The 13,197-nt window shown below is 33.0% G+C and overlaps 2 protein-coding genes across 2 annotated transcripts; one reads left to right on the forward strand and one right to left on the reverse strand.

The window, feature by feature from the left end:
* Nucleotides 1-7: 7 nt before the first annotated feature.
* On the reverse strand, nt 8-739 carry LOC147801222 (uncharacterized). Its single transcript, XM_087154437.1, has one exon. The coding sequence runs from the start codon at nt 737-739 to the stop codon at nt 8-10; it is 732 nt and encodes a 243-aa protein (XP_087010563.1).
* A 5,376-nt stretch (nt 740-6,115) lies between these two features.
* Nucleotides 6,116-12,880, forward strand: LOC147801223 (uncharacterized). The gene is made up of 3 exons (XM_087154438.1): nt 6,116-6,125; nt 7,265-7,959; nt 8,837-12,880. Exons 1-3 carry the CDS (start codon nt 6,116-6,118, stop codon nt 12,878-12,880), a joined length of 4,749 nt encoding a protein of 1,582 aa, XP_087010564.1.
* The last annotated feature ends 317 nt before the right edge of the window (nt 12,881-13,197 follow it).

Genomic DNA, 13,197 nt, shown 5'->3' on the forward strand with positions numbered 1-13,197 from the left:
ATGATGCCTAGTTGGAACACCATTTGTGCAAAGTCATACCTCCTCGTTGGAGCAGCTGTGTTAATTCTGATTTGAGTTTTTCGAATTCGCTAACTTCTGGAGCACCAGAGAGGCAGTCGTCCATATAGAAACCTTGAAGTACTGCCTTTGATGCTATAGGAAAGTCCTTCCGCTCATCTAGGGCAAGTTGTTGCAGAACCCTTGTAGCTAAGTATGGAGCGGATGCGGTTCCGTATGTTACAGTTCGCAATTCATAAACTTTAGTAGGTGCGTTTTTACTGTTCTTCCACATTCTTTGAAGCTTGGTTTGCGAAGGATTAACCTCAATCATCCTGAACATTTGTTTTCTATCTGCTGTAAATACATAAGCGTGTTTTCTAAATCTAATTAGGATCGAGAAGAGATCTTCTTGAAGTACTCCTCCCTTGCACAGTAAATCATTTAAAGAATGTCTACTGGAAGTTTTCGAACTCGCGTTGAAAACTACACGAAGTTTAGTAGTTTTGTTTGATGGGCGTAAGACACCGTGATGTGGTAGATAGTATCCGGTTTCGACACCTGAATTTTCCTTCATCTCTTCCATATGTTGTAATAATTCATATTCGCTGAGGAAATCTGAATAAAGCATTTGCATGGCGGGATCGCGTTCTAAACGCGTCCATAACTGGTCTAGTCTCTTTGATGCGACTGCCTTAGAATTTCCTAACATTTCTTCGGAAAAATCAGGTTTGAATGGCATTTCCACAACGTATCTACCATCCGGTTTTCTATAATGCGATTTAGCGAAATGTTCGTTACAATACTTTAATTCATCGCTGCAAGTTTCGTTTGATTCGATTTCTTCAATTTCCCAGAATCGTTTGAGAGTATTGTTAAGAATGTCTAAGTTTTTAGTTAAAAAACAATGTTTAGAAGTGTTATAAAAATTATTGTCTGAAATAACACCTGATACGAGATAACCGAAATAACTTGATTGCAAGAATGAGTTGTCTGCCAGTTTTATTTTATCGTCATTCAATAATGAAAAGAACAATTCTGCGCCTAATAGAATGTCTATTTTTTGAGGAATAAAAAATGATGGATCAGCTAATTTAACTTCCCTAGGAATGTTTAAGTTCGAAACATTTAATTTTTTAGAAGGTGTGAAATTTGTTATATTGGGAACAATTAATAAATCTATTTCCCAATGCGAATCCATATTTTCATTCGATAAAAAAGCAAATACTTTTTTCTTTATATTTAATGATGTATCATTCAAACCGCAAATAGGAATGTTTATTTTTTATTTTTTCAATCCCAAAAAGTCTGCAGCGGAGGAGGAGAGGAAAGAACTCTCGCTAGCTGAGTCAAGGACACCTCGTAAGGGTTTGAATTCTCCCCAAGCGTCTCTGACATGTATTATTGCTGTGTTTATCAAAATGCTCTTATTTCCGTTACAGAAAAACGAAAGACGAGGGTTTTCTGGCACCTGCATATTAATTGCTCCTGAATTGTTAATTTGTGGATTTCTTTCTCGAGAGAGAGTAGGCGTCGCGAGTCTGGTTTCACTTTGAATGTTATGACTAGTTGTCATGATTGACGGTGTAGAATATTCATTAAGCAATGTGTGATGATTCAATTTTTTTTTACACACAAAACAAGCACTTTTCGAATTGCATTGATTGAAAGGAGGGAAATCGCTTAAACAATTATAGCAGAGCTTATTTTTATTCACCAAATTTATTCGTTCTGATAATTTCATCGTTTTAAATTCATCACAATGATATAATGCATGTGATGGAGATTTACACGCGAAACATAATTTTTGAAATTTGTTCGATTTAACTAAAAAGGACTTCAATCGATCAGAATTAAATTTAGATGGGATGTTCGCATTAATACTGTTTAATAATTGGTATCTTCTTTCTAAAAATTCTAAAAATGTGTCAAAATCAGGAACTTCATTATCTTCAAGAGTCAATTCAAATTGTTTACAATTTCAATTGTTTAGTTTCGCGATCTAATTTATCCAGAATGATATTTAATAAAAAAACATTAGAAAGTTTGTCTCTATTAAAATCTAGTATTTTTAATGATCTAAGATTTTTCTTGATATTGTCCAAAATATTACGAAGTTCTCTGGCAGATTCTTGTTTAATAGGTTGGATTTTAAGTATGTTTTTGATGTGGCAATCAACTATAAGTCTTTTATTTTCATATCGTTGTTCTAAGGCTTTATATAATGATTCAAAATTATAGTCTGACGTTTCTACTACCTTCGCTTCACCCCTTAAGGATCCTCGTAGGTAATGCAGTTTTTCGTTTTCCGAAAGTTCCGGATTCTCACTAATTAGGCTATTGAATTGCGTTTTGAACAAGTTCCATTCCTCGAATTTTCCGTTGAAAAAAGGAAGTGAGATTTTCGGGAGTTTAATTTTCGCCTTTTTAGGCTGATCACTGATAATAAAATTATCAACACTTTGATTTTGCACAATGTCAATGTTTATAGTTTTTGATTTATTAATAGAGGTTTAGAGGCTTACCTCTAATTTTTGAATGTCGTCATCCACTTCGAAGAGAGAGGCCTCGACTTTCTGGAAATCTTCTTCCTCTGCGATTTTGTAGTAGTCATCTCTTAGCGTTTCGAATTTCTGTTGGATACTAAGCACAATATCCAATTGAGCCTGGAGCTCAGAAATGTCCATATTGTCTAGACCTTCGGTGAGGACATTATTTAGTTTCGTAAGCTGGTTTTTAATGCTGCCACGCTTGCGGTTTAAGGCCATGATATTTGCCATATTTTAGCGGGATGAATTTATTAAATTCAATCTAAAGCGTTTATTCAGTATTCCATAGGTTCTGGATCACCTCCGTCTCGCTTAGGACCAAAATGTGCGGAGGGGTGGCGTAAAAATGAAGAGAAGCGTTTGTATAAAAGGAGTTTATTTGCGTTTCCCTTTCGGGTGTAGAGCGTAGACTGTAATGGCGTACAAACATAGACTGCTTGCCAAGATGACGTATTTACAGTGTGCCAAGTGGAGATGCTCCGTCGCCAAGAGCGTAACTTACAAATACGGACCATTAGGATTAAAAGTTTTTCAGGGTAGTCTGATTTTTAATTTTCGCACTCACCCTAGTCTAGGAAGTGTGAGGAAACTTTAAACAGCTGCCGCCGTAATGACTTACTGATTGCCAATATGGAAAATATGGTCCAAATAGCAGTCAGGAGATCGCTTATTTCAACTTTCGCTCATACCTTAAAATTTTTTAAGTGAATGAAATTTATGTCATGATGTGTCATTACTGCGGCCACTATATTTACTAATTTTTTCTGTACTGAAGTGTACAAATATGGTGGTTAGAGCATCCTCATCTTACCACGAAACCGGAAGTCCTTGGTTTGAATCCTATCGTTAAGGAAAAAACATCTCGCTAACACATTCATTTTGCTCAAAAATGAGTATACGATGTTTTAAAACATGGAGTTTTTAAATTAGACTATTATTTGTTTCGGAGCTATTTTGACACATTTTTGCTCAATGTATATGGATGTTATATTTCTCTAGAATCATTACTTGCACTAGTTGTTCCACAATCACCTCTTGTGAAAAAGAAATCAAAAAAGCATATAATAATGCAATGAATTAAAGCAATTAATCTCGTCACATTAATTAGTCACAAATTCAGGGATAGAGAGTAGTCAGAAAGTAAAAAAGAGGAAATCCAAAAAAACAAAAAAGAAAGAAAAAAAATATATTATATATATATATATATATATATATATATATATATATATATATATATATATATATATACACAAAAATTTGACAAAAAAGTGCGATTTTTAAACTTGTAAACCATGTGAATATAAATCCCGATATGAGACTTTTAAATCACGTAAATATGAAACTCTACATCGAATTTAAAAAATGCGAAAATACAAATCATGATTTTTTAATTTTTTGATCACGATGCATAACTTTTAAATCGCGCGATATTACAACCACAAAAACGAATCACGATATTTGATTTTAAGCTCACGTGAATACGAATTGCTACATAGGGCTTTAAAAGCTCGTAAATACAAATCGCGATATTGATTTTTTAAATCTCGTAAGTAAGAATCGCACTGTACAATATTTAAATCGCCTGAATAAGAATCGCAACGTTCAACTTTTAAATCAGGTAAATACGAAAATCGAGATTTGATAATAAAATCGCGATTTTAAAAATGCATAAATACAAAACACGATATTGGATTTTTAAATGTCGTAAATAAGAATCATAATATACGATATTTAAATAGCGTAAATAAGAATCGCAATGTGCAACTTTTAAATCAGGTAAATACGAAAATCGATGATTGATATTAAAATCGCGTGAATAAAAATCGAGATCTGAATAACGAAAATACGAGCTATCCAGCCGACGGATAAAAAATACGGAAAATCTTATTTTCTGTGCGTGAAATCGGAGAAAATAGCTAAAATAAGTAAAAATGCGGAAGGGTTAGCAGCTAGGGCGTAGATTGAATTTTCTGTTTATCTTTGAAAATCGTAAATAAATATAATTATTTTACTTCAATGACTGAATTTTAAAAAAAAACGGGATATTTATTTAAAAAAACGAAACTTTTAGAGAATCGGAGTTTTTGATAAAAAGGCTGAAATTCGAGAGACAAAAAAAATCTCATCCCTGTATGAAGGTCAACCAGTTTTATCCCAAAGAAATTATTTTTAGAGAAACTTCAGAGGGAGGAAAAGGGACTTCAACAATTTCCCTAAGCGGAAAATTAAATTCCTCATAAAACATTTTAACTTGTGCAAAAAATAAATTTCAGCGGAAATTAGCGGGAAAAATGGAAAAATCTGAAAAAAAGCGGAAATCCGCGAATCCGCGGAAGAATCTCATCCCTGCAAATTAATATTAAAGCTTGAAAAAATCCGAAACCATTCGAAACACTGGTGAAGAAGGCGGGATAAATAACATCAAAACAAATTTTGCTTTTTAATGAAATTTGAAGGTGTTCTCTTTCAAAAATTCCTTAAGTTTCTTCCAACAAGTTCTGATGAGTTCAGTTCCACCTTCCTCAGCAGTAATTCGTTATCGCGTTGTTGCTTTTTCTTCAATTAAATGTTAATATGTAACCATTAATGTGAATATTATGCCTTTCCTTTTGACAAAGGCTCTCAAAATATATATTAAGGACAGTGATTATGGAACATCTTGTAAATATATATATTTACTACCTTTGCCAGACTTGCATATTTTTATGCTCACTATTCTTATTAAATTAGCCAACAAATAGCTTTTTACTTAGTTAAAGAACTGGTTCTAAAACATTTTGCGGTTCTAAACATAGTGAACAAACACTCTCCAACTCGAACTGAATTCGATGTAAGAACCAATCTAGCTTAGAGAACCGAAGTTGTGTTTGAAATTGCTCTCCAGAACAACAAAACTCTTTCACTTTCTCCTTGCTATATTTAACGAAAAAGTTTTGATTGGATTGGATGAAAGAAAGAATTGTAGCTCAAATCTAATTTTTTATTGAGTACAATTATTACGTCAATTAAATTTAACGAAATCGATCATAATATTATTATTATGATTAATAATTTTAAACTACATAATTTATCATCTGTATCAATGAGATTTGAAAATGCAACACATATAAGAATTTAACATAATATAGTAACTGCACCATAAAAACATAATTGGAAATTATAAATTTTTTTCAACATTTTATGCGATTATGATTGAAATTATTTCTTTGTATTGATATTCAAGCCGTAATACAGACTTGCGAAATAAAGAACTAAATTAAATTCATGTGTCATGTTCAGTACAGAACTGAGAAATCATTCAACAGTCCTTCATAGTATTAACAAAATATTTTCATGGCAATTTTATTTATTATTATTAAGCACAACATTGTTAAATGCGGTTTTATAATTAAATCACTTTTTTTCCCGTTTTTCCTTACTTTTTCAAAAATCTTAAACCTGAAGCTTTTCTTTTTAAAACTTAGTTGTTCTTTTTTGCAAATAAATTTTTCGACAATTTATCAGCTTTCAGAAAAATCACCTCTTACTAAAATAAATTAAATATAGTTAGTTGGTTTTTGTCATACGAAATGAAGGAAAGTAAATCAATTTGCTCAATCCAAACAATTTTTCAAATTTAAATAAAATTATATTTTATACAAAAAGAAAAAAAAATATGTACAGAAACCTTTTTTTACACACAGAATATCCCATAAACAACGCCCGTAAACTACATTTCTAAAATTCTTTCAAAAGTAAAGTTGAACTATTAGTTATATTAGATGTCACAAAATAACATTGAAGCGAGGAAAAATATAATAAAAACTGGACCAATAATTTATGAGGTGGGAGACATTCAAAACATTTAAAATACTTTGAATAGCAGAATTAAAAGAAAGTCCAATTAGAGTTATTTCTCAAGAAATACTTTAATCGTGTTTAGGTCCTAAAATTTCTCATACTTAAAAAAAAGTTTCAAAGCTTTCAAAGACCAGCAATGAATTACGAACGAAAACAAGTATTTTTGAACACCCTATGCCAAAAAATAAAGCAATTAACTTGAATGATAGATTAAAAAACGATTGACAGATGAAATAAAAGATTTTAATTTGCATTGATTACTTTGGTTGTTATTTGCAAACCCTTACATACTTATGGAGATGTAAAAATTTTAATAAATTAGAAATTTTTTTCTTGCATTTTTTTGAGCTATAATAATCAACGAAATTTTCGGAACTATTTTCAATTAATATTAAAATTGCTATTTTAAAGTTTGTATAAAAAAATTTTAAAAATTTCTCAAGATATGTGTTCAGTGTTAGAGAGAGTATTGTGTTGTAGCGCCCCCTAGAGAGAAATTAATTAGTGTGTAACGAGAGGCAGTGTGCCTATGTGAGTGTTATGTGTAAGGAGTGAAACAATCTCCAAAAAATAAAAGTGATGATAATTTAAAGTTCCAGACATCTTTTTTGTGTTGTGAATGTCCGTCGATGCCACAGATGGCTGGGACCGAAGAAAAGAAATTTAAAAAAAAAAATGTGTATAGTGCACGAGTTCGAGTTTCAATTTCACGGAGATTCTATTGTTATTGTTACTTGGTGAGAGGTTAGTGACATATTTTTAGTGATATTAATATTTAATCTAGTGTTTTGAAGCGTTATTATTTAGTGTTTTATGAAATTTATTGTGATTAAGATAAATTTATTCTGTGAAAATGAGTATTACTAAATTTAAAAAAGATGAGTTAAAGGCTATTGCCGAGGAGTTAAAATTACCAATACCTGATAATGCTAAAATTTTAGAGTTAAGAAAGTTAATTCTAGAAAGTGAGATTTATAACAGTGATAAAGAATCGTATCAGACTATTGTTGATTGTGTATTAGAGGAAATAAAAGAAAATGAAAATAAGCTTAAGCGGGAGAGAGTAGAAAACGAAAACAAATTAGAAATCGAGAAAATAAAATTGTTGCAGTTAGAAAAAGAATTAGAAATAGCTAAATTACGTGAAATCGAAAGCGAATCTAGACTTTCAAATAATGAAATTCAAACCATTTCAAACGAGTGTGATGTTGAAAGTTTAATTAAGAGTGTCAAAACGTTAACTATTCCAGTACCCGTAAGAGCAGAGTCCTTTAATTTGTTTTTTCAGTCAATTGAAAAGGCGTTTAAAACCAAAAACGTACCCGATAAGTTAAAACCCGAAATTCTTTTGAATATTCTTGGAGAAAAAGCGTGTAATTTAATGGTTTATCTTAGTGAAGAAGATTTGAGTGACTATCATAAACTAAAAGCTATTGTGTTGAAAGAATTTCAACCTACACCCAATGAATGTTTAAGTCACTTTAAAAGAGCACAAAAATTACCTAATGAAAGTTATGTACAGTTCGCGTCCAGATTGAGTGCAAATTTCGAATATTATTGCCAATTGCGAGAAGTAAGAGACTTTAAATCAGTTTGCGAATTAATTGTGTCGGATAAAATCATTGAGTCATTGGATAGAGAATTAACTACGCATATCGGCATTAAGCAAGGAGAAACATGGTATAAGGGGCCGTTCAAAAAGTACGTACACAAAAATGGGGAAATTTTAACCCCCTCCCCCCCCCTTCGTACATAACCGTACACAAAGTCTTACTCCCTCCCCCTTAGAGTACGTACATTTTATTAGTCTACCCCCTTTTTCATAAAAATTAAAATAATTATGTTTTAAATAAAATTAAATAGTTATTTAATATAATTTATTAATTTAAATTATTTAAACAATAACATCCAACTTTATGTACGTACTTTGTATAATACCTCCCCCCCTCCCCATCATACAAAACCGTACAAAATAGCAAATCCCCTCCCCCCCCCTTCGGGATGTACGTACTTTTTGAACGGCCCCTAAGCCACATGAATTAGGCCGTGAGTGCGATATTTTCATATCATCAAAAGGAAAAATTAAAGCGGAACAAAGTTTATTTCCTAAATATAAATCTAAATATGAACCGCAACGTCATGATGGCAATAATCGAAATAATTTTCAGGGGTCAAAAATTACTTCTAATGTTTATCTTTCTTCCGTCTCAAATGTTAAATGTTTTTGTTGTAATTCAAAGGAGCCCCACCCATTGTATTTGTGCCCTGTTTTCAAATCTATAAATGTTAACGAAAGAGTAGATATTTTAAAGACTAATAATTTGTGTTATAAGTGTTTGCGCTCAGATTGCAATGTTAAAAAATGTAAAGTAAAGAATTGTTTTTGTGGGAAACCGCATAATCGTTTAATTCATTTTCCTAAATTAGAAAACTATAATTCTTTCCCCCAGGCACCAACTGTCACAGGAGCTGCTGCTGATTCATCATTAAATCCTCAAGCGCAGATCTTCGTTAGGCAGGGAGGGTCGAAAAATGATAATACTGCTTTCCCCCAAATTGAGAATGAGAGAAATTCAGCAGTTGTGGCTACGAGCTTTTTACAAAACAAAACTAAGACAGTTCTATTGAGTACCGCGCGTTGTTTTATTCGAGACAGATATGGCGCCATACATGAAATTAGATGCCTGTTAGATGGGGGAAGTGAATCGCATTTCATAACAAAGGATTGTGCGGATAGATTACAGTTGAAAAATGAAAAAATAAATTTACTTGTATCTTGTTTTAATGATTCCTCAATGACTATTAATGGGTGTGTTACGGCTACAGTAAATAACAAGAATATGAGTTTTGAAAAAGAGCTTAATCTGCTAGTCGTAAAGAAAATAACTGATTTAATTCCGTCTAGAAAAATTAATATTTCAGTCGATTTACCTAACGAAATAAAACTAGCTGATCACACATTTAATATTCCCGGTGAAATCGATATTTTATTAGGCGCTGAAATATTTTATGAATTACTTAGACCAGGTCAAATTTATATTGGAGATTCTCGAATACTTTTTCAAAATACAGTGTTCGGATATGTCGCTGGCGGAAATGTCGATGAGATGAGGGATAACAAAATTCATTGTGGGTCAATACGAGATAGTGATTTAAATACTACATTAAAGAGTTTTTGGGAGTTGGAATCTATTGGTATCGAGGATAAGGGTATTAGTAGTGAGGAGGATATAAATTTGGAAATGTTTAAGGAAAGTGTAAGTTTTAAAAATGATAGGTATGAGGTTGAACTTCCGTGGAAAAGAAATAGTAGTGAGTTGAGTGATAATTTCAATTTAGCGAAAAAACGACTCGGAAGTCTTATGAGAAAAATGCAAAGTGATAAAGTTTTATATTCTGAGTATCGTAAGGTTTTAAAGGGTTACCTAGATGAGGGAATAATTGAGAAGGTAACAAGTCCCTTTTTTACCACAAATAACCCAGTATTTTATCTTCCTCACCAAGTGATAATAAAAAATGAATCTCTCACAACAAAACTACGAATAGTGTTCGACGCCAGTGCACACGAAGTAGGACAGTTATCATTAAACGATTGTTTGTATCAAGGGATAAATTTAAACCCAAACATTTTTGACTTGCTAATATCTTTTCGTCTGAACAAAATTGCTGTTTTAGCTGACGTCGAAAAAGCGTTTTTACAAATTTCCTTGGTTCAAAAAGATAAGGACGTTGTGAGATTCTTAGTGGTTAATGATGGAAAACAAGAAGTATTCAGATTTAATCGTGTGTTGTTTGGACTCAACGTGTATCCATTTTTATTAGCAGCAACTATAAAGATTCATATTGAGAAGTATGCAGAACAATATCCCAACACCGTACAGACACTCAATGAAAGTGTTTACGTCGATGATCTCATTTCTGGAGAAGATACTGTGGAATCAGCATTTGACTTGTCGAAGACTGCTGCAAAAATTATGAGTGATGCAGGGATGAACTTGCGAAAATGGATAACAAATGACTGTGATTTAATGAAACTATGGCGTTTAGAAAAATTTGACCATTTAGACATAAACGATCTCGATGACCAGTTACATCGTGTTTTGGGACTGTTGTGGAGTCCTCAAGATGATTATTTAACCCTTGGTTTAAAGAGTCTTTTAGACTTTCTTCAGGAAAGGAAAAATACTAAACGCTACTTGCTAATGGCAGCAGGCAGAATATTTGATCCCATTGGATTTGTGAGTCCTTTCACCATAAGATTTAAAATTTTGTTTCAAGAGATCTGGCAACAAAAATTAGACTGGGACGAAGAGCTACTGCCAGATGTTAGTGAGAAATTTGAACAATGGTGTTCTGAAGTGCATTCCTTAAGTAAACTTCACATTTCTCGATATATTATGAAGTGTGATGATGAGAATTTTCTAGAATGTGAACTACATACGTTTTCCGATGCTTCCATTAAGGCGCATGGAGCAGCTACATATATAAGACTGGAAACTCCCCAGAAAATCTTTGTTCATCTTGTGAGTTCCAAGAGTCGTGTGGCGCCGCTAAAACCATTAACTCTTCCACGTTTGGAACTAATGGGAGCTTTACTTTCTGCGAAATTGGCTAGAGAAGTCTCACGGGTCCTCAGCAAGAAAATATCACCGACCAACTACTTTTGGACTGATTCGACTATAGCCCTGTGTTGGATCCAAGGTCCTAGCAACAGATGGAAAGTCTTCGTCGCTAATCGTGTGAAAGAGATACAATCTTTGACAAACAAAGATTCTTGGCATCATTGTCCTGGAAAGGACAATCCTTCTGATCTTCTAACGAGAGGTATCAACGCCGACTTACTGTTGAACTGTGAAAAGTGGTGGCATGGGCCGCACTTTCTTCATGAACAAAATATTGTCTTTAAAGGTGACATTGTGGTACCTAGTGACAGCAATGAATACGATGAAGAACTAAAACAATCCGAACGAAAAACTCTGACTATGACTTTGGACAATAACTTTTTGAACAAGATCCTTTCTTTGCATAATAACTTTCGTAAAATTGTATGTGTTTTGAGTTATCTTTACAGGTTCATCGAAAATTGTAGGAATCCATTATACAGAGAAATTGGACCATTAAAGATCTGTGAAATCCAACGTGCGGAAACAACACTTTTAAGGCTGGTACAACAAGTGGAATTTTACTCGGAAGTGAAGGACTTGTCCAGTAAGGGTATGGTTAACCCAAAAAGTAAGATTAAAAATCTTTCACCTTTCTTAGATACTGAAGGTGTCTTGCGTGTAGGTGGTAGACTGATACACAGTAATTTGAGTTTTGACAAAAAACACCAGATTATTCTTCCTAACAATCATAGATTGACCAATTTAATTCTTGAAATGACCCACAAAAGACAATTGCATGTTGGTCCGCAAACTTTGTTATCTATTGTTAGACAAAAATACTGGCCGTTAAACGGTCGCAATATGTGTAGAAAATTAGTTCATAATTGTGTAGATTGCTTTAAGGCTAACCCTGTTACTTGTTCACAAATTATGGGTCAACTGCCAACCGAGAGAGTTTCTCAGAGTTTTCCCTTTAACTATGTCGGATTAGATTTTTGTGGACATTTCTGGATTAAATATCCAAATCAAAGGAAAGGAGTTTTAAACAAAGTATATGTGTGTGTATTTGAGTGCATGGTCACTAAAGCATGTCATCTCGAAATAGTTACAGATCTATCTAGTGAAGCCTTCATCTCGGCTTTAAAGCGATTCTTTAGTAGACGAGGAAAATCTGAACGCATTTTTTCAGACAATGCTTCCAATTTTGTTGGTACGAAATTAGAGTTAAAAAGACTTAGAGAAATTTTGAGTAAATGTGATAATAATTTGAGTAATTTTTTGTGCGAGGAACGTGTTGAGTGGAGTTTCATTCCACCAAGAGCACCACATCAAGGGGGCCTTTGGGAGGCTGGGGTAAAAGCCGTAAAACATCACCTTAGGAGAGTTATGAGTAATTCTAGATTTACTTATGAGCAATTTTTAACCATTCTTAACCAAATTGAGGGCATTCTCAATTCGCGTCCCCTCTACCCTTTGTCATGTGACCCTAAGGATTTTGAAGCTTTAACTCCTGGTCATTTTCTAGTAGGTCGTCCCCTCACAGCGATAGCTGAGCCAAGTTTTACCGAAGTACCTGAAAACAGGTTAAAAGTATGGCAAAGATTATCAAAAATTGTACAACAAATTTGGAAGCTTTGGTCAAATAACTATCTGAGTACACTTCAAAATCGAACAAAATGGTATTTTGAGAAAAACAATGTAAAAATTAATGATATGGTAATTTTGAAAGAAGATAATTTGGCTGTGTGTAACTGGCCTCTTGGTCGAATTCTTGAAGTGTATTCTGGTAAAGACAAGAAAATTAGAGTAGTATTAGTGAAAACTAAAAATGGAATTTTTAAACGTCCAATTACTAAACTTTGTATTTTACCCTTCTCAAATGATCAATAAGTGTGAAAATTTCAAATTATGTGTATTTTGAATATTTTAGTTTTATTGTGTACATTGTATTGAATTGTTTAATTTTAAGCATTGAATATGTCATTCAATCCGGGGGTGGATGTTCAGTGTTAGAGAGAGTATTGTGTTGTAGCGCCCCCTAGAGAGAAATTAATTAGTGTGTAACGAGAGGCAGTGTGCCTATGTGAGTGTTATGTGTAAGGAGTGAAACAATCTCCAAAAAATAAAAGTGATGATAATTTAAAGTTCCAGACATCTTTTTTGTGTTGTGAATGTTTAGAGAACTAGCGTAATAAACAATATGAGCT

The sequence above is a fragment of the Parasteatoda tepidariorum genome, chromosome 11 (genome assembly GCF_982258835.1).
Source record: "Parasteatoda tepidariorum strain Cologne lab strain chromosome 11, Ptep-v5.0, whole genome shotgun sequence".
In the NCBI taxonomy this organism is placed as follows: Eukaryota; Metazoa; Arthropoda; class Arachnida; order Araneae; family Theridiidae; genus Parasteatoda; species Parasteatoda tepidariorum.